At 36.7% G+C, this 27,999-nt stretch overlaps 1 protein-coding gene across 3 annotated transcripts in view; it reads left to right on the top strand.

The window, feature by feature from the left end:
• The window catches only part of MLLT3 (MLLT3 super elongation complex subunit), a gene marked incomplete at its 5' end in the record, with an annotated part of 259,908 nt that overhangs the window by 147,396 nt on the left and 84,513 nt on the right, over positions 1 to 27,999 (top strand). For all 3 annotated transcript variants that reach the window (XM_082843269.1, XM_082843268.1, XM_082843267.1), the window contains one exon: positions 1,859 to 2,002. In XM_082843269.1, coding sequence (XP_082699395.1) covers positions 1,859 to 2,002 — 144 coding nt within the window. The remainder of the gene's footprint in view (positions 1 to 1,858; positions 2,003 to 27,999) is intronic.

Genomic DNA, 27,999 nt, shown 5'->3' with positions numbered 1-27,999 from the left:
GATCTGTTGGACCACTAATGAGTTTGAGATATCTTTCTGAAGTAATGAAAATGTCCTGAAATCAGAATGTGGTGATGGTTTTATAACTCTATGAATGTACTAAAAACCACAAAATATTATACTCTAAATGGGTGAATTTTATGGTATGTGAATTACTTCTCAGTAAAGCTATTATTAAAAAAACATAAATAGCTGTTATCAAAAACACATAAAATGGCAAAGCTAATGACAAATGAAAAAAGTAACATTTCACAGAGATGGTTAATATCTATAATACACAGGGAGTTTTTTTATAAAGTAATAAATTCTAAGTGCTTTAATTTCCTCATCTGCCAAACAGAGCTGACAACTGACCCAAAGGAGAGCTATGAGAAGAAAATGAGATAAATGTTAAATACATAATATTGTTATTATTATCCTCAGTATTCATTTCCCCTTAGATGCCTGAGAATCTGTCTGTAGAGAGGTTTAGATGTTTAGCCAGCTAAAGTAATGGCTGGAGAGTAGAACTCGAGTATCATGGAATTATAATCACTGTGTTCTCTTGGATACGGTGCTGTTTTGTCCTCCAGGAAAATGCCGTATTTTCATTCATTTCACAGACTTCATTGCATTGCTACTATGCATGGGGCACTAAACTAGTTGTTGAGGGTACAGTGAGGACTCAACCATTATTCCTGCTTTCGAAGATCTTATGATTTAGCAGGGTAAAGGGAGATAATAAGACAGTTATTCTAAGATGTTTCAAGGATAAGAAAGAGAGGCACACAGAACAGAGGAGAGGCAGTTGGGAGTGCTTCCCCCAAATAAAACCTGAATGGAGAGGGATGAGTAGAAGTTATCCAGGTAAAGCAGAAGGTGGAGGAGTGGAGGTCGGCAGTGGAGGTAGTAATGTAAAGCAGGGGTGAAACCCAGAGTTAATCTAGAATGAGTAAATTCTGGGAGCAACCAACCAACCACAATGTGTGGCTGGATCACCAGATGGGTGGAAGGGGTGTGGTGAGACATGGAACCAAGAGCTAGATTGTGAAAATCCTATGTGGCATTTAGGTGAGCTCAGATTTTTATTCTAATGGCATTGGGAACTTGTGAAATTTTAATCAAGGAGTGAAAATGGCTAGATTTTTGTTTCATATGGACAGTTTTGAGGCCTGAATGAAGAAGAAAAGTGATCATCTATCCTGAGGTAGGAAGAACTACTAGAGGAAGGAGTTTATAGTAGTTTGAGGAATCAGTAAGAGCATGGCAGTATGGGTTAGACGGCTTGTTCAAGAAGTATTGAAAAGAGAAAATGTCAGCTGTTGATGATGGGTGTAGGCCCGTAGAGTGGGAAGGGGAAGGAGTGGCTTCAGGGGTGTCTTAGGTTTCCAGTTGGGTGGCGGTGGTGGTGGTGTCCTACCACTTGAGAGACTGCAAGAAAGATGATGAGTTTATTCTTTTTGGTTTTCCTCTAAGACAAGAAACTAATTTTTCAGATGTTTCCATTTTGCTTTGTAGATAGTTCCATGGTGACTTTTTCCCCAGTACTTCCCCTTCTTTGACACTGTAGCTGTTAGATGTCTGGGTCTCTTTTCTTTCTTTTTCTTTTTTTTGAATGAATTTTTCTTGGCGTATAGTTGCTTTACACTATTGTGTTAGTTTCTACTAACTAGAAAGGGAATCAGCTATACGTATACATATCTCCCCTCTTTTTTTTTTGGATTTTCTTCCCATTTAGGTCACCACAGAGCGTCGAGTAGAGTTCCCCGGTGCTGTAGTCTGAGTCTTTTCTGATCCTTATCAGGAGTAAACCTTTGCTTTCCAAATTTCTATTTATGCCTAAGTCTCTGTTTTCCTTCTTATTTTTTTTAACCTCTAGGAAGAACCTAAGAAGGTTCGTTTTGATTATGACTTATTCCTGCATCTTGAAGGCCATCCACCAGTGAATCACCTCCGCTGTGAAAAGCTTACCTTCAACAACCCCACAGAGGAGTTCAGAAGAAAGTTGCTGAAGGCAGGAGGGGTACGTGACGCTTGGCTTGTGAAAAGCCTTCCCATAGAAAGCTAGTTGCTAGTGTGTCAAGAAGTACAGTAATGTTTTGAGGGAGGTAAAAGCAGTGAAGCACCTTAATGACCACGCTGTGGACTCATGGTTTGAGAAGAAGAGGTAATTAAACAATATTTTAAGTAGGTATGAGTCTGAAATTACCTTGTTGGTTAGAACAGCCTTATAGTCTATGCAGTTCAACTTTATTTCAACAACACTCTAAAACCAAACTATCCTCAATTAAGAAAAGAACAATGCCTTAACTGTGTTATATCAGTATACAGAAAAATTTTAAAGTTGAAAGTTACATCAAAAATTATATGAAAACGAGTTACTATCCAGATTTGCTTGGTCAAAATGAATAGAAAAGGTGTGTACCCATTCAGATTACTTGTTTGGGTCATTTAAAAACACATTTTTGTTTTTTTGAATTGTGTGTAGGTAATACATGGATTTTTCTTTTTAAGATAATGATAATATAGTGCCCAGGTGAATCGGCTAGGATGGGGAAAGATTTTTAAGTGGAATTTCTCACAAGCATATGGAATGTTTGCTTGCAGTTTGTGCAGACAAACACTGTTGATGGGTCAGAATCTACTTTACATTGGATACTACTAGGATCATCAGCTTCTATTGAATACTTCAGATGAACTTCCTGTGTCATCTTATATGGGCAGTTCAGACCCCATAAAATGTTGTAGTGCGTTCTTTTTTTTTTAGTTATACATTTTATTCCTTTTTTTTTTTTTTTTGCAGTGCATTCTTTACACCAGGATTTCCTTCACTTAGTTTTACTGGAAGGTTTTTGATAGTTTTTCATCCATGAACTTATCATTATATGTAAGCATGTGTAGACCATAACTTCTCAAGATGCCTCATTTCACCGATAAACTCTACCTGAGGGCTTTGTAGGGAAGAATTGAATTTTATATAGCACAGAAGCCCTTTCCCTTTATGGGGATATGAATAACCACTTTGAGAACCTCAGGAAAGCTGTGGACCCTCTCATAAGAAAACCACCCATATATATATAATTGTGTAAACATTTTGGGTTGTATGTAACCCCTGGAGTCCATTTTTTTGGGATCTGTTTTGCCAAGCTCCCATCCTCTCAGCTGAACTATTGATACCAATATGCATTTGAAGTGTTACAGGTACTTTTACCACATTTCATTCCACATTATACTGTATGTCGGTAGATTATGGGTTAAATAGGTATTGATGGGCCAGCTTTGGAAATGAATGACCGTTTGTAGTATTTTATGGGGAAATGCATCTTCGTGAAGAACTGGGCTTTTGTAATACAACTCATTTTAAAGGTAGGGATTTATTATATGTTTATTAAGGAGTTTTTTTAAACAAACCCTATTTGATTCTTTTATAGTTATGTAGAGCACAGTGTGGGTGCTACTTATCTATGGCTATGCCCTTAAAAATGAGCCTGTCCATTTTAAATCCTAATCATACCCATTACATTTCTTTTTATGAGGGTGGCATTTTATGCCTCTGATTATTCCTCTTGGGTATGAAGTTAGGTAGGTAATCGGAGCATGTGAATTATGGAGCTTGAGTACATCAGGCTTCCAATAAGGGTCGTTGGAAAAAGTAAATATGACACAAGAACTTTTTAAAACATCGACTTAGTCCCAGAGTACTCAAAAGTTGTTTGTGAGCCAGAGAAGAGGTTACAGGTCAGTGATAATGTGGCAGAGTTCAGCACTGCATCCTGATAAGGTCTCTAGTAGATTTCTGTCTTTTTCTCCACTCAGCCTTTATCTCAGAATTATCATCCTTGACTTCTAACTTTCCTTCTTTGTGTTTCTTTAAGTGCTATTGGAAGCCTGCATGCTTTTTCCCTGTTAGATTTAGATTATGTCTTGACAACTCTAAAATAATAAGTTGAAATGTGAAATATTCGAGCACACCAGTTATTTGACATAAGTTCCTTAAGTGACTGATTCTAGTAAATTTTGTAGTAAAATTAAAAAATTCATTCGAAATACTAGTAATCCCGTAGATTCTGTCCATTTCGCATGGGAGGATTAAAATAGTCTTTTATGGATATGGGAGAATCTGAACTAGTAAACATTTTTTGTCTTACCAAGATTTTTGGATATAGTACCTTATGTTTAACATTTTAACATTTATCATTGTTAATGCAATCTATAATGATGTTACTAACTTAGCCATTTTGATTTTATTAGAAATCTTTTTTTTTCGGCTTTTATGGAGATACCATTGACATATAACTTAAGGTTACGACATGTTGATTTGATACACTTGTATGTTGCAAAATCATTATCACCATAGCGTTAGCTAACACCTGCATCACATCACGTAATTACCATTTCTCTTTTGTGATGAGAACATTTAAGACTTACTCTTTTAGCCAAACTTCAAGTATATAATTCACTATTATTAACTGTAATCACCATGCTGTACATCAGACCCCCAGAAGCTATTCATCTTATAACTGGAAGTTTGTGCTCTTTGACCCACACCTCCCCTTCTCTCCCACCCCGCAGCCCTTGGTAACTACCAGTCTAGCCTCTGTTTTTATGAGTTTAACTTTTTCAGATTGCACATATAAGTGACCTCATACAGTTTGTCTGACTCATTTCACTTAGCCTAATGTCCTTAAGGTTCATCCATGTTGTTGTAAATGGCAGGATGTCCTTCCTTCTCATGGCTGAATAATATTCCATCATACACACACACACACACACACACATACACACACACATCTCCACATCTTCTTTATCCATTCATCTGTTGATGGACACTTATGTTGTTTCCATGGCTTGGCTATTGTGAATAAAGCTGCAGTGAACATGAGAGTGCAGATATATCTTCAGTATCCTGTTTTAATGTCCTTTGGATATATACCCAGAAGTGTGATTGCTGGATCATATGTAGCTCCATTTTTAATTTTTTGAGGAATATCCATATTGTTTTCCATAGTGGCTGCACTGTGGAGTTTACAATCCCTCCAGCAGTGCACAAGGGTTCCCTTTTCTCCATATTCTTGCAATATTTACCATCTGTTGTCTTCTTGAGGATAGCCATTGTAACAGGTATGAGGTAATAGCTTATTTTGATTTGCATTTTTTGATGATTAGTGATGTCAAGTACCTTTTCATATACCTGTTGGCCCTCTGTATATCTTCTTTGGAAAAATATCTATTCAGATTCTCTGCCCATTTTAAAATCATATTGTTTGGGGTTTTTTGGTATGAGTTCTTTATATATTTTAGATATTAATCTCTTACCACATATATGATTTGCAAATATATTCTCCCATTCTGTAGGTTGCCTTTTCATTTTGTTGATGGTTTCCTTTGCCGTGTAGAAGCTTTTCAGTTTGATGCAGTTTCACTTGTTTATTTTTGTTTTTGTCACTTTTGCTTCTGATGTCTATTAGAGATCTTCTGTTCATGACTATGCCTCTCCATATAAACTTTTGTTTTGACTGGGTTTTGGAGTGAAAGGGGGGTGCTTTTGCTCCTTATACTTAAACATTACATATGTGACATAGAGGTATATGTCCTATTTTTAAAGGAAAAATTTTATCCCTTCTTCGTAAGTACTGTGTGAAATCATTATGTATAGCTTGAGGCATGAGTAGGGTAAACTTACCATTTTGGCTGTAGTTCCTTCTCTTTCACTTTTTTCTTTGAAACCAAAAGTACATAGCACTATTAAAAGTAGAACTTGGCTTTTCAAGAGATCAGAAAGGTTGTTTTTAGAGCTGGCAGCATCTTAGAAAAATGCTTTTCAGCTCTCAGAAAAAAATGATTCCAAAGAATGTTTTGCCAGAAGAATCTTGAAAAATTGCAGATTTTTTTTCCTATTTCCTAGCCTATAAGTCTATAGCTATATGACAGCTTTTTTTTGGTCAATAACGTTCTCTTCTTTTCACTCTTTTTTTTTTTTTTTTTTTTTAACGTTGTAACTCTATTCTAAATACTATCAGAGAAATCTTGGTGTGCTTCCGCCTTGGAAGAAATGTACCCTGTGTTCTTCTCTTGAATAGCTCCCTGAAATTAAGGTTATCTTTGCTTTCAAAGAAAAGAGTAAAACTTTCGTGGGGAGGGCATTTTTGGACTTAAGCATTATTTTCTGAGAATATTGAAATACGGAATGAGTTCGTTTACAAGACCCTGAAGGTAGTTCCCTCTAAATGAGGGATGTCATTGGAACTTGCTAGGGAAACTGTAGATTTGGTTTACAAGCTAGCTCCTCTCAGGCCTATGTAAGAAAAAGAAGATAGGGGTCAGAAAATGGCAAATAATAACCTGAGTACTGGGAGGAGATGCCTTCGTTTTTTGTTTGTTTTTTTTTTTTTTTGCGGTACGCGGGCCTCTCACTGTTGTGGCCTCTCCCGTCGCGGAGCACAGGCTCCGGACACGCAGGCTCAGCGGCCATGGCTCACGGGCCCAGCCGCTGTGCGGCACGTGGGATCTTCCCGGACCGGGGCACGAACCCGTGTCCCCTGCATCGGCAGGCGGACTCTCAACCACTGCGCCGCCAGGGAAGCCCGATGCCTTCGTTTTGAGGTCTTATTTTCTTCTTTGGTTGGTAGGAGAGGTAGAGGACAGTGAGCAGTAAACTTCTGAGGGCAAAACTTGATGTCATCTATTTATACTTGAGTTTTAAGCAAAAGGACCAAATGTATCCCATTGAGAAGCACCTCTCACTTTCACTGCGATATTTCTATTTTTTTTTAAATGAACTGTTGAATCCCTGTAGAAGGATTTTCAAATATGCTCTTTATGATGTCAGGATTTTTTTAAAGGGTTATGATCACAATAGATGATTTTCTGTTTACTTGATCACCTTCTTAATAGCTGGAATTCAGTCATACTGACAAAATGCAGACGGATTTGACATACATTACTTTTGATTGAAAGAGGATGAGTTTTTCTTTTGGGTGTTGGCAAAGCAACGATACAGTGTTTGTCATATAACTGAAACTTGTCATTTTACTAACTCGTCTCTCCGGATTTTCTTTTGGGAGGGAGTATGATACAATTAGAAATATTTTGAAATCAGGCAGATTTAAATTAAAACCTCATCTCTGTCATCTTCTAGGTGAATTACCCTGGGAAGATGTTTACATTCTTTTGAATCTCAGTTTATCATCTGTGAAATGAACAAGACATTGTTTTCTTCATTGGGAATGTGTAGCCATGGTGTGTGGCTCATAGTAGATACCCTGTCCCTTGATTCCTTTTCCTTTGATTGCTGGTTTAGAAAGTCAGAGTTCTATCCATTTTTATATCAAGCACTTAAAAGTACAGTGGAAAAGGTTTGTTATGTAGTGTAAGCTACTCTAGTTTATTCACAGGAGTATGTGTTTAGCACCGGTTAGTGTGACCAGCACATTGATAGACACATGTTGGGTTTAAAGGGAATTGTCCCATTGTATCTTTTTTTTTTAATTTAATTTAATTTATTTTTTTATATAGCAGGTTTTATTAGTTATCTGTTTTATACATATTAGTGTATATAGCCCATTGTATCTTTCTTCAAGGAATTTACATTCGGGCTGTTAGTTTGTATAAACTGAAACACAGGTCTGTTTGGAATATCATTTTTTTAAGATGTCCGTTTTCATCAGAAAAATTAGGTGTTCTTACCATTGTTCTTTCTTCTAAATTTCTAGCAGATTAAAAGCTTCTCAAAGCCCTAAGAAGATTTCCTAAGTAGTATGTTCAGCAAGTATACATGTGCATCCTTGTGCTTCTATGAAGAAAGCACAAAAGGGGCAATCATCTTTGGAGAATTGAGTTTGTTTTACAGCTGCTCCCTTTTTTTGGCCTGGAAATCAAGTGGTCTGCTTTGGTTCTGTTGTTCTTTATAGGATGGTGGTAGGGTGTTGGTGGGCTTTTTTTTTCTTTCTTTTTCTTTTTTCTTTCCTCAATTAGACAGGGCAAAGTCTAAACGTGTTGTTCAGTCTATTTCTGAATCACTGGCCAGCAGTTAATTTTGAGGACTGAAAATTAAAACTAACCACAGCAGTTGTTAGAACTAGGGTTTCTATAGGCAGAAATCCAATTCTGTTCAGACACCACCTGTTTCAATAGGACATTTCAGACGCCCATTTGGCAAGATTTGCTGGAGAAGACATGGGGAACATGCTTTCAGTCTGTGTTAAGTCTGCAGCATAATGCAGTCCTGTTTCTCAAAGTGACAGTTGCATTTATATCTGATATGTTTTTGCAAGGAATAAATTGGAATCTTTCTGAAGCACTACTTATTGTGAAGTAGAAATCAGATCCACCGTGGACCCCCCAACAAAGGGTTTTGGTTACTAAAGGGCCAAAGGGATCTTATGATAAGGAGCTTTCACTAATGCAGCCATGTCAAGCCATCTGAACGTAGCATTTTATCGCAGGGTTCTGGAATGAATCTTGTGTAGGATGGTTTAGTATTTCCTTTTGTAGGGGAGTTCAGAACACTTTGAATTTCTAAACAGTATAGATCGCATTCTCTTCCTCTCAAATTTTAAGTTTTTTGAATAGGTAAATACACATCCAATACAAGATGACACATAGTGAGCCTTTCTTCAGGCCACCAATGATGCTATAGTGAATAACCTTTTATATAGTTATTTGTGCACATGGATGAGTGTATCTGTAGGATAAATTCCTGGGAGTAAAATCGTGGCTCTAAGGCAAAGTGGAATTTAAATTTTGATAGACATTTACAGATTGCCTGCCAAGGATGTTATGCTACTCTGTGCTTGCATCAACAATGTGTAAGAGTGCCTATTTCTCCACCACAGTGATTCATTAAACATCTTTCCGCCAATCTGATGAGTGAAAAAATATCTCATTTTTAATTCACATTTCTCTTATGAGTGATGATGAGCATCTTTTCATATGTTTAAAGCCATTTTCATTTCCTTTCAAATACCGCATTTTAATGTATTTTAAATTGGAAATATTCTGAATGTTTCGGTTCAACTTAAATTTATGAATACTCATCCCACATACTTACATTTGGAAAGGTTACAAAAAGATACGGAAGCCTCTTTAACCAAGGTCTGTATTTTCAGGCATGCTTCAGCGTGTAACAAATTATGTTCTTAGGAACTGATTTATCAAGACTTTGGCTTCTAAAAATATGTGGCTTTTGTGGCAAACTCATCTTTACAGTGCCCAGAGATGGATAGCTGGCTGCTTATTTTAAAAATAACTCAAAGAAAATAATACATAGAAAATTATTTTAGTGGCTGTTACTGGACAGCTTCACTGGATTTTTGGATATTTGTTTGGGGACAAGTGTGCCTTTCTGTTATTTTTCGATATATATCATCCTGTAAATGTCTGCCTCAAAAGATAAAAGGATGCTGCTGTTTTCACCAGCACTGATAAAAGGTGATTTATTTAAATAAATGTAAGATCAAGCAGGCAGCCTCATCTGTTCGGTTGTTTCTCAGAGTTGAGGTCAATTTTATGTCATATTTGGTATTTTCTTCTTTCTGTTTCTTTGGCTTCTGCCCCCCTGCCCTCCACCAAAAGTCTGTAAAATTAAATCATGAAAGTAGAACATATATATAAATGATAACTAGAATGTCCAAGTTATGAGATCAATTATAAAGTATGATCATGATAGTATAAGTTATGTCACTCAGCATACTTAGTGGTTAATTTATGGTTTAACGTCTTCTGAAAGTCGCATAATTTGTTTGAAGGACAGTTAAAGACCTTTGAAAATATGCACCAAAAAGCATCTCTGGTATAAATCTTCCTGCCTTCATTTGTTCCTTTCTTCCCGATTACCTGTTTACCTTTTCAGTAAGGAGGGGAAAAATAGGAGCACACTTTTCACTCAGTCCAAAGTTCAGATATTTTTTACTGCATAAGTTGAGTAAAGGCTAAATGAAAAAGAAATGAAACAGGTAGATTATTCCTAGAGTGTGGAATAGGAAAAGCTCTGTCAAGTGTTTAAGCTGTCAGTGTTGGGTGGTGTGCCATGCTGCTTTCTGTCGACCTCTCAGGAGTAGCAGTTTAGCTGCCCATGCGTAGGAACCTTAGTTTAGTCTTGAAAGGAAATGCTGTGACATCTGAAAGAAAACCATCATGTAACCCCGCCCCTAGCTCCTGTTTCTAATGCACAAAAAAGCCAAGAAAATAAGAAATGAACAGAAAGGGGGAAAAAATTGGAGAATTTCAAGTTAAAAAATGAACAATTCTTTCTCTTTTTAAATACAAAAATACTGTAACTGAAAACTGTTGGTTCACTTTCTCTCTCCCTTCTTGGCTCAGGTAGTTCTTTATGCCCTTGTTTCAAAGCTGCATTGAAAGTTTATCTAATGTATCCTAGTCTGTTCCCAGACTTCTAAAATGGTAAAGGAGTTGCTGTGTTGTTTGTCCCCACTGGATATTTTTTGGGTTCATATTCTATAATATTAAAGAAAAACAATTTGGGGCTAGGGAGTAGAAAAGGGGAAGGGAAACTACGAAGAACACTTTATTTTCTAAATTTTTTTTGTTCTGTAAGTTATAAGAAAACTTGACAGTCAGTGATCAGGATCTGTAGGTAGCAGTTTAGAAAATAAGTGTCTGAAACTCTTAAAATAGATACTTGTTTCATTTTAGAGGACAAATGGTAGGTGGTTTAATATAATACCCTTTATTCTACAAGGGAGACGGCCATGGTGTGATATAAAGAATGTTTGATTTGAAATCTGAAGGCACAAATTCAGTTCTTGGATCTGCTGCTAATTTACCTAGGGCTTTAGGTTGGTATAAATCTGAATTATCCCCTTCCTTCCACCTTAGATATTAAATAATATGTGGTACATGGTTAAGCAGTCAGCAAATAGTTGCTTTATTCACTGACACGACCTCTTTTTTTCTATAGGTTTTTATTATGCTTTGTTTGTTACCTAGAAAGGTGAAAGTGAAAGATTTCCATTTCAAGACTTTGACATAATAATGGTGTTCTGCTAGAAACAACATGTTTTTGCCTCAAGAAGGAATGTTTTTTTTAACAGATTTTAAAATAAATATGTGCTAACTTTAGAACAATGTAGACTTTCTAGAAAAGCAAAAAGAAGAAACTGTTTATAATCCCTCTAGTGATTGTAACTACTATATTTTATATTGTATTTTTCATGTAGATAAGATCCCACAAAATGTATTTTACACTTAATATGTTAAACATGAATTGCATAAGTTTTAAACTACATGACTTACTTTATTTTTGTTCTTTAAAAACATGTCCTCACACTTCAAAGGATTGATGTAAAAATTGTGGTGGTTTGTTGAGAAGTTACCAGTAATGTGTTCTATGTTTTTTGTTTGTTATTCTTTTCTCCTTAGGCTCTCAGCTTCTCACAAAATTACTGGCTTAAGGCGTAAATTCTATAAATGAGATTAGGAACAAAGGAAATGTTTTCACAAATTTGAGGTTGTTTCTTTTTTTTTTTTAATATTTATTTATTTATTTTATTTTGGGCTGTGTTGGGTCTTAGTTGCAGTGTTCGGGCTTCTCTCTAGTTGTGGCGTGCGGGCTCAATAGTTGCAGCGTGTGGGCTTAGCTGCCCCACAGTGTGTGTGGGATCTTAGTTCCCCAACCAGGGATTGAACCCATGCCCCCTTAACCACTGGACCACCAGGGAAGTCCCTGAGGTTGTTTCTTAACGGTTCTGACAATACAGAAGTATGATGGTCTAGGTTTTTTTTTGCTTTTTTTTACAATGGGACGGGCCATATTAGATCTGTTATCTGGAAAAATTTATATTTTAATATAGATGATCATAGGTGTAGATTTGGTAACTTGTCTTTCTAAATGTCATTTTTGCCCTTCTTTACCCTTGTAGGGTAGATTGGGGACCTGTGAGTAATATGAAATGGTTAAATATATAAAGTCTTCATTAATGGAAACATTGAGTAAAACAAGGCTGCCTCATCCATAAAACAAACTGGTTCATTCAACTACAGTTTGAGTAAAAATAGAATATAATAAAAATCTGGTTAACCTTGCAAATTTGAGTGTTAACATGAACTCTTGGTGACTGAAGAGATGGATTTGAGTGGGTTATAGAGACAGAAGTCTGCCCATACGGTGTCCATGGTCTTTGGGCAAACTAGAAATAAGTGCCTCCACCTCTGTGTGCCCCTTGAAACCCTAGCCTGGGGAACATGGCATGGCTAGTGTGAGCATAGCTGGATCTCATCTAGTTCTTGTCCCCTTGGCCAAGCATCCTTGTGCAGTGCACCATCTGGACAATCATTTACAGTTGTGGCACTATTTATCGGTCCAGACAAAAAAGTGATTTTGATGTTAAAACTATCTTGCCTAAGATATTCTGGACAGGAATGATTTATTATTTCTAGGGAAATAATAAATAAAACTTTCTTGAAAATTTGATCTCCAGTTTTGAGTAGCCCTGTCCTTTCAAGGTTTAGCCTGGCCTCTTGTTCTGTTTTAAACACAGGGAACAAGAGGACTTTGGGATCAGACCACTGTGCTAAACCAGGGGTTTCAAATGTCAGTGACTAAGAGACCAGGCTAACCCTTTGAAAAGACATGGCTACAAAAACTGGAAGACCAGCTGAATAATGTGGCCCTTGCTATTGTGAATTTCACACAATGGGTGGTGATTTATTATTTTTTTAGAGTAATGATGAAGTAAAGTAGACTTTTCCTTTTTGATAATTTTGAGCTCTGAGTGCTTTGGTAAAGAGAGCATCAATGTGCTCCAGATTAGGGTTCCTCTAGATCTTAACAGTGACTGTTAATAAGAACGCCTTCCACTTCGTTCCAGTTTTAAGATGCACTTTTTACCTGATTTGACTCTTGACATAGGGCCCTGGGCTAGGGCTGGAGCTAGTTCTTGAGTCTTCTTTCCCTTATGTCCCTTCTGTATTTTTTTCTTCCTAGATTTCTGTTCCTCCTCTTGATAAAGAAGGGCTTCGTTTCTTATGTCCATCATAACCTCTGCCAGGGTCGTTTCCTGGGCTTCTCTTCTCTATGTATACGGTCCCCTGGGATGATCTTATCTGAATCCTTTTCTTGCATCTTTTCTATTCTTCTCCTGAAGGGATTTTTGTGGTTTATATACATACTCCCAATTTTGGCTTCAGTTCTTTTCTCTTTTTTAATTGAAAAAACATGTTACAGTTAAATCTTTATTCTGATTTACCTTTCTTAAATGAAAATGCATTGAGGTTAAAGATGTGTGTGTCTCTGGGAATTCCCTGGCGGTCCAGTGGTTAGGACTCCATGCTTGCACTGCAGGGGCCATGATCCCTGGTTGGGGAACTAAGATCCAGCAAGCAGCGCGGCGCGGTCAAAAAAAAAAAAAAAAAAAAGTGCCTCTGAATTACAGAGCAACACAGGAGGTGAATGTCTCACAGGCACAAAGATAAATGCCGCCCTTGATTAATCAGCCCTGAAGGCAATAATAAAACTATATGGATTGTTGTGATAGGTGGTAGCTTTCTCACTGATTTTCTTTTTTTCCACATCTTTATTGGAGTATAAATGCTTTACAATGTTGTGTTAGTTTCTGCCGTACAACAAAGTGAATCAGCTATATGTATATATATATCCCCATATCCCCTCCGTCTTGAGCCTCCCTCCCACCCTCCCTATCCCACCCCTCTAGGTGGTCAGAAAGCGTCGAGTTGATCTCCTTGTGCTGTGCAGCTGCTTCCCACTAGCCATCGATTTTACATTTGGTAGTGTATATATGTCAGTGACACTCTCTCACTTCATTCCAGCTTCCCCTTCCCCCCGGTGCCCTCAAGTCCGTTCTCTACGTCTGCGTCTTTATTCCTGCCCTTCCGCTAGGTTCATCAGTACCGCTTTTTAAAATTCCGTATATATGCGTTAGCATACGGTATTTGTTTTTCTCTTTCTTACTTCACTCTGTATGACAGATTGTAGGTCCATCCACCTCACTACAAATAACTCACTTTCATTCCTTTTTATGGCTGAGTAATATTCCATTGAATATATGTGCCACATCTTCTTTACCCAGTCATCTGTTGATGGACATTTAGGTTGCTTCCATGTCCTGGCTATTGTAAATGATGCTGCAGTGAACATTGTGGTATGTGTATCTTTTTGAATTATGGTTTTCTCAGGGTATATGCCCAGTAGTGGGATTGCTGCATCATACGGTAGTTCTATTTTTAGTTTTTTAAGGAACCTCCATACTGTTCTCCATAGTGGCTGTATCAATTTACATTCCCACCAGCAGTGCAGGAGGGTTCCCTTTTCTCCACACCCTCTCCAGCATTTATTGTTTGTAGATTTTTTTTTTTTTTTTTTTTTTTTTTTTGCGGTATGCGGGCCTCTCACTGTTGTGGCCTCTCCCGTTTCGGAGCACAGGCTCCGGACGCGCAGGCTCAGCGGCCATGGCTCACGGGCCCAGCCGATCCGCGGCATGTGGGATCCTCCCGAACTGGGGCACGAACCTGTATCCCCTGCATCGGCAGGCGAACTTTCAACCATTGTGCCACCAGGGAAGCCCCTGTTTGTAGATTTTTTGATGATGGCCATTCTGACTGGTGTGAGGTGATTCCTCATTGTGGTTTTGATTTGCATTTCTCTAATGATTAGTGATGTTGAGCATCTTTTCATGTATTTGTTGGCCATCTGTATGTCTTCTTTGGAGAAATGTCTGTTTAGGTCTTCCGCCCATTTTTGGAACTGCTTGCTTTTCTGAACACCTTATTCTGATTTATTTTGGTGAAGAGAAAACATAGCACAGCAGTTGAGAGGGCAGACTTTGTTAGGAAAGACTTTCTTTTTTTCCAGATGCTGGCACTGGCACTTTGTAACTGTGTAACTTTGGGCAAATTACTAATCTCTATCCTCCTGATTTCCTTATTTGTAAATGAGGAAAACATGCATATACATACAGTTTTATAGTTGAAGAGATTCTTTGATATAATAGGTCAAGCTCCCTGTTTTACAGATGAGTAAACTAAGGAATCAAGTACTGAAATGATTGGCCAACCAAGGGATAGCAGAGTTAGGGTTTTTTGTTGTGCACTGTTCTTCTATAGTCTTTCTATACAACATAGAGTAATGCTAGTTTTCTTTTGAAAATGGAACTAAAAGAGACAAGGAATTAAAAATAATCAAACCTCCAGGGTGACTTCTCTTAGTTGCCTTCGGGCCACTAGGACAATCTTGCATGAGTCCCCTTCCTGAAGACGAGCTAGATAAGTTGCCAGAGTAGAGCTGTGTGTTTGCTGCTTGTAGCCAACTTTATCCTTTTGTTTCTTGCTTCGTAGACTGAAGTTCTCTGTATTTTTCCTGTTTCTGAAAATCCAGTTTGTGTGAAGAAAATGATAATTAGGAATTTGCTCCTTTTACCACCCAAACTTTCTTAAGCCAGCATCAATGTATCTGTGGGGATTGGTTACATTTTCATTTTCCATAAATTAGAGACAAGCATGATTTTTGGAGTCTTTTTTTTTTTTTCTTTCAGCTGAATAGCAAGGGTATGCATGACTTTAGAAGTGGTTTTTCTTGGCATTAACCAGCATGTGAAAACGGCTATAATAAAGTCAACAAATAACTTTGTAATCTCCCAGGTTTTTGAAAGTAGAGATGCAAATAAGTCATGGGGTAGGAGTGATTCTTTGAGTGCTTAGATATTAAAAGATTTTCTCCTCAGGGTTGGAAAGTTGGCTGGTAATACACTTTATTAGAATCAGCTTACTGAGGCTGGCTTGCCACTTCTTTGGGGAAGCTGCTCTTGACTTCTTGAGATTCTCTCCCTCCCTCCCTCCCTCCCTCTCTCTCTCTCTCTCTCTCTCTCTCTCTCTCTCTCTCTCTCTCTCTCTCACACACACACACACACACACACACACACACACTCACACACACACAATCAGGAAGCATAGGATACATGACCTGAGATGGTTCAGAGTATTTGAATCTAGGACAGGTAGGACAGGCTTAGGAAATCCAAGATGCCTTTCAAGTCCTAGAAGACTTCTGGCAGAAGATTTTTATCCTTTTGTTTCTTGCTTTATAGATTGAAATTCCCTGAACAAAACTGATTTCCCTTTCTTCTGAAAATCGAGTTTGAGAGAACCTTCTTAAGTCTTGCTAAGTCTTGTCCTGTCCTTTGTCTTCAGGTACCAACCTGTATATGTGTGTGTGTGTATTTTTTTTAAGCTTAGCACTTGCCTTATCCTGAGAAAGTACAAGTAGTTTTAAAAATATTAATAGGCCACACTTAATGCAAGATGCTGGGTATACAGTGAATGAACACTGGATTTTTTTTCTTTCTTTCTTTCTACCAAACTCCACTCTTGGTCAGTTTTCAGGGGATAATACAGTCTCATCTTCTCAGAGGACTAAAATAACCCAGCTCAGTTTCTTAAAAAAAAAGAAAGAAAGAAAAAAAAAAAAACAAAGAGAAATTTCTAGCTGTTAGTCCAGGCTGCCCTGCTGTGCTTTTAGGAGAAAAAGCTGCAGTACTTTGAGACATTCACTTCTTTTACTGGGGTGCCAGAAACTTTTTTTGCTGGACCCCATCCCCATCTTACTCCAAGCAAGCTCTGTGGGCTTCTGAAGACCGAGAATGGCAAAAACAACATTTTCTCATTTGGCCTTTTGTGTACATCTGTTAGATGGTCAAAGTAAATGTATATAAAATTGTTTTGTTTCTACAACAGATTCTACCAGGTGTTTCCCAAATAAGCCATAGATAAGTTGTTTCCAAATACATCTTTGAATTTATATTGCAAATTTATATAGTCTTTTTCTTCAACAGAAACAATTGGTTTTAATTGAGAGGAGATGAACTAGGACTTCAGATCACGTGTGTTTTTTGTCTGTTTTCTTTGTTTTTGTATGTGGTATAAAAATGCAACTTCATTTGGCATTTTTGAAAGCAAACTGCTGCCTCTTCTGATATTAGGAAAGCCTTGATTTAGTTGAGAAATCTAACTTGTTATTAGAAAGCCTTAGTTCTTTTTGGAATGGTATTTAGATTCCACTTAGAAGAATATGGTGCAATTTAGCTCTTCTTAGCATTATATGGGTCCTTGGAGAGAGAACCAAGTGGAGCAAATTGAACAGACTGAGGTTGCTTCTTGGACACCCTCGGATGTTGATGTCCTTCCCAGGGTCCCTTAGTCTGCTGGGCACAGATTGAGACCTGGGGCTCTTCTGAATACTTGTATGTACTTTACAATTTTTTTTGTTATTTTGATATAATCTCAAACTTATAGAAAAGTTACTAGTACACAGAGATTTTCTTTCCTGAACCATTTGAGAGTAAGTTGCTAACATGATATGTTCCATCATCCCTGAATACTTCAGTGTTTCTTTTCTGCAAACAAAGACATTCTCTTATTTAAGCGTGGTAATACTATCAGGAATTAGCATTGATGCATTACCAGCCTCTACTCCTCAGATCCCATTCAAGTTCTGCAGATTGTTCCACTAGTGTCCTTTATTTTTGTACCAAAAGGGTCCTGTCTAAAATCATCTGTAGCATTTGGTTGTCATGTCTCTTAGGTCTCTTTCAACTGAGAATAGTTCCTTGGTCTTGTCTTGACTTTCATGAACTTGAAAATTTTCAGGCCAATTATTTAGTAGATGGCCCTCAATTTGGGTTTGTACGACGTTTCCTCACGACCAGATTCAGGTTATGCATCTCTGGCAGGAATATTCCAGAAATGATACTGGGCTCTTCTCATTGCAGCCAGTCACACAATCATGATTTCCATTGTACCCTTCCATTACTACTGCGATATTACTCTGATCACTTGATTCAGATGGTGTCTGCCAGGCTTCTCCACTGCAAATTACTTTTTTTTTTCTCTTTGTAATTAATAAGTATTTTATTGGGAGATAGAGAAAATGTAAATATCCCATTCTTCCTCAAATTTAAGTTTATTCTTTATATATCACCATGGACACATGCATATATATGTGTTTTTTAGTGAGTTATAATCTGTTACATTTGTTTCCATGTTTAAATTGTCCTGATTTGGTCAGTGGAAGCCCCTTTAATCTGGTTTCTGTGTCTTTCTGACGTGCTGTGATCAGTCTTTACATACTTCCTGACTTTTTGCTACCAGGTGTTCCAGGCTCATTTTGTACTTTCCTTGTCCCAGCCCTGGATTTAGCCATTTCTTGAAGGAGCAAGCTCTTTTTTAGTGGCTCCGAGCCACCGCACTGATGCCCCTCCTCACATCACTGCCCTCTCCTCCCCTGCTGTTGCCTACTTTGCTTGGTCACCAATAGCTCTTGGACTGAATTATTCTGAAAGAGGAAGGGCACATTTTGTTTAGATTTAATCATTTATGTTAGCTCTGTGTGGATAGGGACTATAACATATTTGATCTCTCATCCCCCAAATGCCTGTTACATAGTAAATGCTCAATAAGTGTATAAGTTCATTCAAAGACAAATACTTAACTCTGCATCTATTAGGAGTTGGTCATTATTCCAGGTGCTGGGGGTGGAGGAACACACATGAACTAAATTTGAAAAACAAAACGCATACATGTGTGGGAGCTTTGTGAAGGATGGAAATAATTTTGTGAGGCAGCCGTTTCCCCGATTGTGTTCATCTATATTAATATGGATTCAATGGAAAAAAAGGATTTGACTTTGCACTTTTTAAACTGTAGTTCTTATTAAAATGCATAAACTAAATGTGTCACAGATATTTTTTAGCCTTGGTAATTTATTTTCTTGTATTACCGTAGCTCTGCTTTTCCCCACCCTGAAGAGAGCTGGTCCCTTGCATATAGCTAACTCAGCTTTTAAATGCAAAATAGAGATCCTAGTAATGTATTGATAGAAATGTTATATTAGTTAGCTCTACCCTGTAGGTTGTTAGTTTTTTTTTTAACCTTTAGGCAGAGATACTTCCAGTGAGGAAAGTGATTTTTCTCATTATGTTTTTGGTAATAAGTAATAGAATGTAGAAACAATAAGAATAGATCATGAGCTCCTTTCTATTAATAGAGTTAATCATCTGTGTTATTTTGCTTAACTCCTATGGGTAGGACCATAATACATAGCATATAATCAAACTCTTTCTCTTTTTGAATTATAAAATTATTCAAGCATTTATTCACTCAAAAGATATTCGATTGCCTATTCTTTGCCAAGTGCCAACCTCACAGGACTCTTAAAGGATTCAGTGAGACAATGTGTATGCTTTGGTCAAAGCAGCTAATAGATAAGTGTCCACTGAATCTGAATGTGAATTTCCCTTACTAAAATCTAGAGGATTCTGACATCAGGTATTATAAGTTTTTCTTAAAAATGTTATGCTATAATTGATACATATGAGGATTATATGTATTTTATATGTAAATTATAAAACAAACACCATGAATCCACCCTTCAACTTAATAATGAGAAATACAACATTAGTGCCATTCAAATTACCTGTATACAGCTTCCTAGTCCATCGCTTTGTGTTCCCCAGATATAACTATGCTCCTGAATTTTCCTGAGCTTTTAAGTATAGTTTTACCACAAATGTGTGTATTCTTATATTTGTCCAACTTTCCTGGTTTTTGGTCTTTATGAAAATGGTATAATACTATATGTAATTGTCTGTGACTTGCTTTATTTACTCAGTACTGTGTAAGATTTGTCCTTGTTATTGCATGTTATTGATTTCACCGTGGTATTAGTCCATATGGTATGATTGGTATATCCATTCTCTTATTATCTAGATACCTAGATTACTGCTTTTGATTTTGTTTTATTTTTGCTGCTGTGCATAATGCAGTTATAAACCTTTTTGGGCATGTCTGCAGTACACATATATTAAGAGTTTCTCTAGGGTGGTGGATTTCAAACTTTTATGACTGTGACCCATAGTAAGAAATATGTTTTCCATAATAAGCAAGTACCCACTTACATAAGTATACGTACACAAATGAGACAAAAGTTTTGCAAATCAATGCTTAAGTTTACTACATAGGGTTCAATCTACTCTATTTTATACTGGTTGACTTATAAATAGCAATGCGATCCACTCTTGCTTTGCAGTCTCACTAACAGGTTCTGTTTGAATAACATGGCCCTAAGTGCGTGGTTGAAACTCTAGGGCCCATGAGAATCACCTGGAAGGTTGGAATATGTGAGGATTCCTGGGCCTTGCTGCATAGATTCATATTCCATAGGTCTGGGATGGAGCTTAAAAATCTGAATTTCTAATATGCATCCAGGTAATACTAATGTTGCTGGCCTGCTGACTGAATTTGAGAAATACTGCTCTAGAGTATATACTCATGAAAGAAATTGCTGAGTCATAGTGTTGCAGGAAAAAAAGTGGGAGGCAGGAGGATGGTCACGTCCCAGGTCTCAGGCGAGTCCCTGGGATGGGCCGCCAAGTGTGGGTTCTTGGCTTCGTGCAGGAAAGAATTCAAGAGCGAGCCGTAGTAACGTGAAAGAAGGTTTATTCAGGGGGATACAGACTCCACAGGGTGTGGGCCATCTCAGGAGGCAAGAGGCCACAGAATAAACACACTCCAAGTGTGGGCCATCTCAGAAGGCGAGAGGCTCCAGGGTACGGGGTTGTCAGTGTTTATAGGGGTGGGTAATTTTATAGGCTAATGAGTGGGAGAATTATTCCAACTATTTTGGGGAAGGGGCAGGGATTTCCAAGAATTGGGCCACCACCCACTTTTTAGCCTTTTATGGTTGGCCTTGGGACTGTCATGGCACCTGTGGGTGTGTCATTTAGCTAACGTATTAACAGTGAGTGTATAATGAGGCTCAAGGTCCACTGGAAGTTGACCCGTCCACCATCTTGGACCTAGTTGGTTCTAACCAGCTTATGTTGTGCCCTCAACGACTATGTCATTCTTTTAAAGGTTGTGCCCTGCCCCCTTCCTGTCTCAATAGGGCATTCACATGTTTAGCTTTTTATTATTTTACATAGTTTGTTATTTTATATAGCTTTTTATTATTTAGAGTCCTATGTCTGCAATGTATAAAGAGGTACCATTGCTCTCTTTTCTAGTTAGACTTGTTCATTAATGCTCATTTAGTAGGCGTTAAAATGATATCTTACTGTTCTGTTATTTTGTATTTCAGTGATTAGTAATGAGGCTCAGCATACATTTCAGTGGCCATTCATGTTTCTTTCTCTCTGAAATGTTTGTTCATGCCACCTGCTTATTTTTCTATTTATTTGTTGAAGGTCTTTGTATATTCTGGAAGTATGAATGCATTGTTGGTTATACTCACTGTAGATATCTTTTCCTAGTTTGCCCATTTAGTGGCTTTTTAACTTTCATTGTGGTATCCTTTGATAGAAATTCTTAATTTTAATGTGGTCAGATTTTTTATGGCTAGTTCTTTTTGTGTCCTGTTAATATGTTCTCTACCCCATGCTCATATAGATGATCTCCTGTATGTTTTTTCCCCAACACGTTTGAAAAGTTTTGCCTAACATTTAAATATTTTCAAACATCTGGAGTTGATTTTATGTATGGTATGAGGTAAGAGTCTAATTTAAATTTTTTCCTATACAGAAAATCAGTCCCAGCACATTTTATTGAGTTGTCTATGCCTTACTCAATGATCTACAGTGCCTACCCTGTCAAACTTCAGATTTTCATATATTTGTTAATCTGTTGGAGGGATGTGGTTCAATTCTGTTCCCTAGGTCAGTTCATTGATCTCTGCAGCAATACCACAATGTTGTTGCTATAGTTTTGTAATTGCTATATGGCATGACAAGTTCTATTACATCTTTCTCTTTTAGGATCAGTTTAAGTTCTTTGAAAAACTCTGTTAGGATTTGTATTGAAATTACATTGAATCTGTAGGTAATGAGTATTTTTATCCATGAAACTAATCCTCTATGAGTTTATTTAGGCATTCTTTAGTGTTGTTGAAGTGTTAAGATGTTTCTGATAAAAGTGTAGATAGTTCTATGGTTTGTTTATTCCCAGGTACTTTATTTTTTTTAATTGCTATTATAAATAGCATATTAAATGTTCCCTGTTTGTTGCTGATGTGTAAATATGCAGTTTACCTTTGCATACTTCTAAACTTATTAATTCCAGTAATTTTTCTGTATAGCTCCTTTTGTTTTCCTATGTGGACAGTCATATCATGCGAATAATGACATATGTCTCTCTTATTTTCTCTTTCTTTTTTTAAAAGAATGTTTTTTAAAAAAAGAAGTTCTTCATTGAATTTTTAAAAAATTAATTAATTAGCTTGCTCTGGGTCTTAGTTGCGGCAGGCTGGCTCCTTAGTTGCGGCTGGTGGGCTTCTTAGTTGCGGCTGGCAGGCTCCTTAGTTGTGGCATGCTCGCTCTTAATTGCGGCATGCATGTGGGATCTAGTTCCCCGGTCAGGGATTGTACCTGGGCCCCCTGCATTGGGAGCTCGGAGTCTTAACCACTGCACCACCAGGGAAGTCCCCTCTCTTATTTTCTTTTTTAATAAATTTTATTTATTTATTTCTGGCTGCATTGGGTCTTCGTTGCTGCATGCAGGCTTTCTCTAGTTGTGGCGAGCGGGGGCTACTTTTAATTATGGTGCGCAGGCTTCTCATTGCGGTGGCTTCTCTTGTTGCGGAGCACGGGCTCTAGGCGCTGCGGGCTCAGCAGTTGTGACTCACGGGCTCTAGAGCGCAGGCTCAGTAGTTGTGGCGCACGGGCTTAGTTACTCCGCGGCATGTGGGATCTTCCCAGACCAGGGCTCGAACTCGTGTCCCCTGCATTGGCAGGTGGATTCTTAACCACTGCGCCACCAGGGAAGTCCCCCCCTCTCTTATTTTCAATTTTCTTTTTTCCCCTGACTTTTGTGGTCCTGTGTCAGTAGGATTACCAGTAAAATATTAGGTATAAATGTTCCTGATTTTAAAGGGAATAATTCTAACAAGTGTCCATTTAGAATGTTGTTTGCATGGGAATTCAGTAGCTACCATTTGTCAAGTTAAGGAATTTGTCTCCTAGTACTAGTTGGTTAAGAGTCTCGTTTCCATGTTAAAAAATAAATCGTACATGGATGTTGATTTTTATCAGACTTTTTAGTATCTCTTGAGATGAACAGATGGTTTTGTTCTCCTTTAATCTGTTAATGTGGTACTTGACAAGCATTTTTATCATGCTAAACTCCTCTTGAATTCTTGAGATAAAAGCAGTTTGGTCTTGCTCTGTTAGGGTCGTCACCCCCACCCCTCCACGGCATTGGATTAATTATGCTAATAGTTTTTTTTAAATTTTTGCGTTCATATTCTTGAGGTTAAAATTGTATGTTTCTTTCCCTTACTCTTCTTGGCAAGTTTTGTACTAAATAACATTCACTACATAAAGTGAGAAATGTTTTCTCTTTTTCAGCTTTTGGAAGAGTTTCTGTAAGTTTGAAATGATCTCTTCCTAGAACTTGCTTGTAAAACCTTGTGGGCCTGATATCTTCTTTGTAGGAAGATTTTAAACTACTTATTTGACTTTAATGAAGGCTTATTCTTGATTTTTATTTCTTTTTGGGTCAGTTTTAGTAAGAGGACTGGATTTTTATTAGTTTTTCTCAAAGTTCTTTTCATATCTTGTTGAATTTCTTTTTAGGGTTTTTTTTTTAAAATATTTGTAGTCTTGCTTTTGCTTGAGTTAATTATGCAAAAGTTTCTGTCAGTCATTTTTTCAAATATAAGCATTAAGGCTAAAATTTTTCCTCTAAGTACTGCTTTAACTATATTCCACAGGTATTAAATGTGTCGTATCTTCTTTGTTCCATATGATGAATTTGAAATTTTCCATTTTAATTTCTTCTTTTACCTGTGAATTATTTAGAAATATGTTTTTACAATTCCAAATATGTGGACGTTTTTTTAAATTAAAAAAAAGTTTGATTTTTAGCTTAATTGCATTAGCATAATTTCTTCTTGAATTCACTTTCCTTCTTCCTGAAGTAGATCCTGTTGAAGTTGTTTTAGTGAAGTTGGTTTTTTTTTTAGTGAACTCTCAATTTTTGTTAATCTATAAAGTTTTGACTGTTGCCCCTATTATGAAAAGTGGTTTTGCTGGTTATTCAATTCTACGTTGACGTTTACTTTCAATGCTTTGAAAATACTTCTTTTGTGTTTTTGAGGTCTGATGTCAGTTTAATTCAGGGTTATGCTGCTAGAGGTATAGCAGCTACCTCTCTGGAGGAAAGATTCCTTATTTTTAGTGTTTGCTTATTTCCGTGGTGTAAATACTCTCTTACCATGTATGTCAGTTATTACAGAGTTGAGAAGAGATATGCAGTAGCACACAATTGTGAAGTATTTCCACCCTGCTGATACAATAGCCATCAATAATAACCTCAAGAGCACAGATAATAATATGTAGTAAAATAATTAGTGATGAATTTTGATTATCTATCTCTGCTTTTAATATTTTTCATCTTATATTTTTATATAATTTAACACAGTAGTAGCCTTGTTTAAAAACTGCTCACAGAATTCCTGAAAATTTAACAATATGTTCATATGAGCCTACATTAGCCAGCTGTGGCATACCACTCTTGTACTTTTTCTTTTTTCTAATGGGTGCTCTCTGTGAGCCTTGGGTGACTGCTTTTACAGTCTGTTTGTCTTTAGTGTTTTTAACTTTTAGTACAGTGTGTCTAGGAGCAAATTCCTTTTAATTTATGGATATATCATTATTTTTATATTGTACTTTCTTTTTTTATGGGTTCATGAATTTTATTATTTTGGAAAATTATCAGCCATTGTATCACCTGTATTCTTTATTTTTTCTGAGTCTCTAGTTAGATAGTTATTTTTCTTCTGTTCTCCATGTCTCTTAATAGTTTTTATATTTTTCATTTTCTTGTGTCTTTGTGTGTGTTCTGGCAGTTTGTTTAGATCTGTCTTCCAGTTTATTCATTCTTTTCAGCCATGCTTAATCTGCTTTTCAGTCCATTAAGATATTAATTCCAAGAGTGCTTTTTTTTCCCCTCCATTTCTTAAAGTCTGTTTCTTTTCAGTCACATGGTCATTCTTACTCATCTCTTATTGCTTGGTCACTTTTGGATTCCAACTGTCTTCATTTCCACACCTTGTATGTCATTATTTTATATTCTGCATCATGATGATTCCAATATCTGAGATCCTAAAGACCCTTTTACATACTCTCAGATCATGGTGACTTATTTCTTTGTGTTTAGGGATATTTTAAAATTGTGAGTTCATATTTGATTTAGTTGAACTTTGGGAATCCTGAGGTCTTAATTCAGAGTACTTTTCCCCAACAGATTTATAAAGACTTCTCCCGAATTTCTGAGAGACTCTGAAGTTCAGGTCTCCAAATATGCTATAGGCCCCAGATTTGGTCTTAAAAGAGACCCAGGAGAATGTGGACCTATCAGTGCCCTTTAAGCAACTGCACCTCTCATGCCTAACTGAAGCTTACAGTTCACGTTTCAACTCCTCCCTTCTCTTTTCTCTTTCTGTCTGTATCTCTTTTATATACTCATCACTCTTGGAATTTTCTTTTATTTTTTTAATAAGCTCCACAATGAAGAGTTTTGTATTATCCAATATATAATTGTATTTGCAAAGAGTCCACTATATTCCCAAATTAAAAGGATTTTCCCCCACTGAAACCATGGTATGTCTAGCAGTTTCAGCATTGTTGTTTGCATTGTTGGAGACTCAATGAATATGAATTGAATAACTATTGAGAGAAGGTGAAAAGACAGCATAACCCTGATTTTATTTTCCCCTTGTATAATTGTCTCTTTTTGGGTTTTTTATTTATGCAATAGATCGAATTTTTATGTGTCAGGCACCGTTTTTCATCTTATACTTCCAGTTACTCTATTGTGATTAGTATTATAAATTAAACATTGAAGGTCGACTGTTCTTTGTGAGTAACGATTACTTATCAAGGCTCATTGTCAGAATTCCAGCTAGTACTGAAAGAAGACCAAAATGATTTGGCCAATATGTTTTAAAGCTTGTTTAAGAAAACGGAAATTATACAAAGCTAAGTATACATAAACCTAGAAAGAGAAGTGATATAATTATTACTTTGAGTTTCTAGTTTCAAGCCACAAAAGTAACAAGTTTGCTTGAAACTGAAAAGTCTTCTAAATATAACTTACTGTTAACAGTACTTAATTATAATTTAGACTTAAAGCGATAGCAAGTCAGGAAATATTATATACCTAGGGCCATTTTATTATTTATTTATTTATTTTGAAAGGAGTCCCAGTTTTTTTTTTTAATTTATTTTTCCTAATTTATTTATTTATTTCTGGCTGTGTTGGGTCTTCATTGCTGTGCGTGGGCTTTCTCTCGTTGCAGTGAGCAGGGGCTACTCTTCGTTGTGGAGCGTGGGCTTCTCATTTTGGTGGCTTCTCTTGTTGTGGAGCATGGGCTCTAGAGCACAGGCTCAGTAGTTGTGGCACATGGGCTTAGTTGCTCCGTGGCACGTGGGATCTTCCCGGACCAGGAATCAAACCCTTATCCCCTGCATTGGCAGGCGGATTCTTAACCACTGCGCCACCAGGGAAGTCCTAAATAGGACCATTTTAAATGAGATTGGATTCTGAAGTAAAAGTATTTTTTAGTACATAGAGCATAACTGAAACTAGTCATTTGAGAAACGGAGACTTTTAAAATTTATCTACTTGGAATATTATTTTGTAAAATATTGAATATTCTTGCCAAATGATACTTTACAGTTAAATTTCGTATTTACATGCAGATACAGTACTTAAAGATATTTTTAATATTGAGGAAGACTTTTATTAAATTGACTCTTAATGCTTTTGAACAGAAGGGTAGGGAAATGAAAATTTAACTGCTTTTAATTCTGTTCACTTTAGAACTGAAAGAAATTTTCTCAGTTGTTTCCATTTCTCAATTGTGAATATGATTTATAAATTTTATCTTCTTCATCTTTTAATGATCTTAGTACAATGAATAAAATTCAAAATGCAACCTAAGTATCCTCAGCTAAATTTGTAGCTTAGAGCTTGATTGTAGTTTGCTTTAAAAAAAAAAAGAAAGAAGGAAAAGATAACATTGAAACCACATCAGAAGGAAAATGGAATTTTTTTTAAAAAGCACAGGAAGATAGCAGTCACATAGTTGAATAGCTTCTCTTTTTACTCTTCTAACACAAAATTTATTTCACAAAATCTCTGAAGTGCAAATGGGTACATGAAAGAGGAGAGATATAAAAGTACTTTTGGGAGGTTGAAGAAATTTATCTTCTGTCAAAATAGTGCATTTACATGGTTTAAAGAATTAACTAGCAAAGGATGGTATTAGAAAAAACCCAAAATTCTATATTGTATTCTTTGCCAATCCTCTTTCCAATTCCTAGAAGGAAGCACTTTAGCTTTCTCTCTTTCTTTTTTCTTTTTAAGTTCTAGGGTTACTGCCCGAAGTTTCCAAACTATATGCTTATGCTTCTATTTCTTCATGAGAATTTAACCTATTTGCTCCATCTCCTTTTCCTCCCAATATAATACCATTGTTAATTCTTACCTTGGATATAACTTTCTAGATGTTGAGCTTAGAACTTTATCTCTTGTTTCACTGACCATGGACAGTGTTTCTTGATTCTAAACTTTGTAGGCTCAGGTTATACTAGAGTTGCTTTCACTTCTCTGTTCATGTTTCTACCTTCCATGTTTGTCATCCATACATTTACTTTTGCATTATCACAGTTGATAACATTGTGTTATGTAATACAAGTCTTAAGTTTTCTGTGCTTGTCTGTAGTAGTAGTAATAATAGTGGTAGTAATTGAAAGTACTTACATAGTTCAGGCTTTGTGCCAAGCACATTGCATGTTTTGTTTATATTATTTTATAATACATACATATATATACACACAGGTACTTTACATATATTAAACTTACTTAATCATCAAGTCGACCTTGATGGTATAAGTAATATTATGGTCTCCAGTTTACTGACAAGGAAATTTAAGTCACTTAGTAAGTGGTAGAGCTGAGTAGGTTAAAATGTAGAAATTGAAAATCAGTAATGTTGTT

This window comes from Leucopleurus acutus (genome assembly GCF_964270905.1).
Source record: "Leucopleurus acutus genome assembly, chromosome: 7".
Lineage (NCBI taxonomy): Eukaryota > Metazoa > Chordata > Mammalia > Artiodactyla > Delphinidae > Leucopleurus > Leucopleurus acutus.
This window is presented reverse-complemented; position numbering and strand designations above follow the sequence as displayed.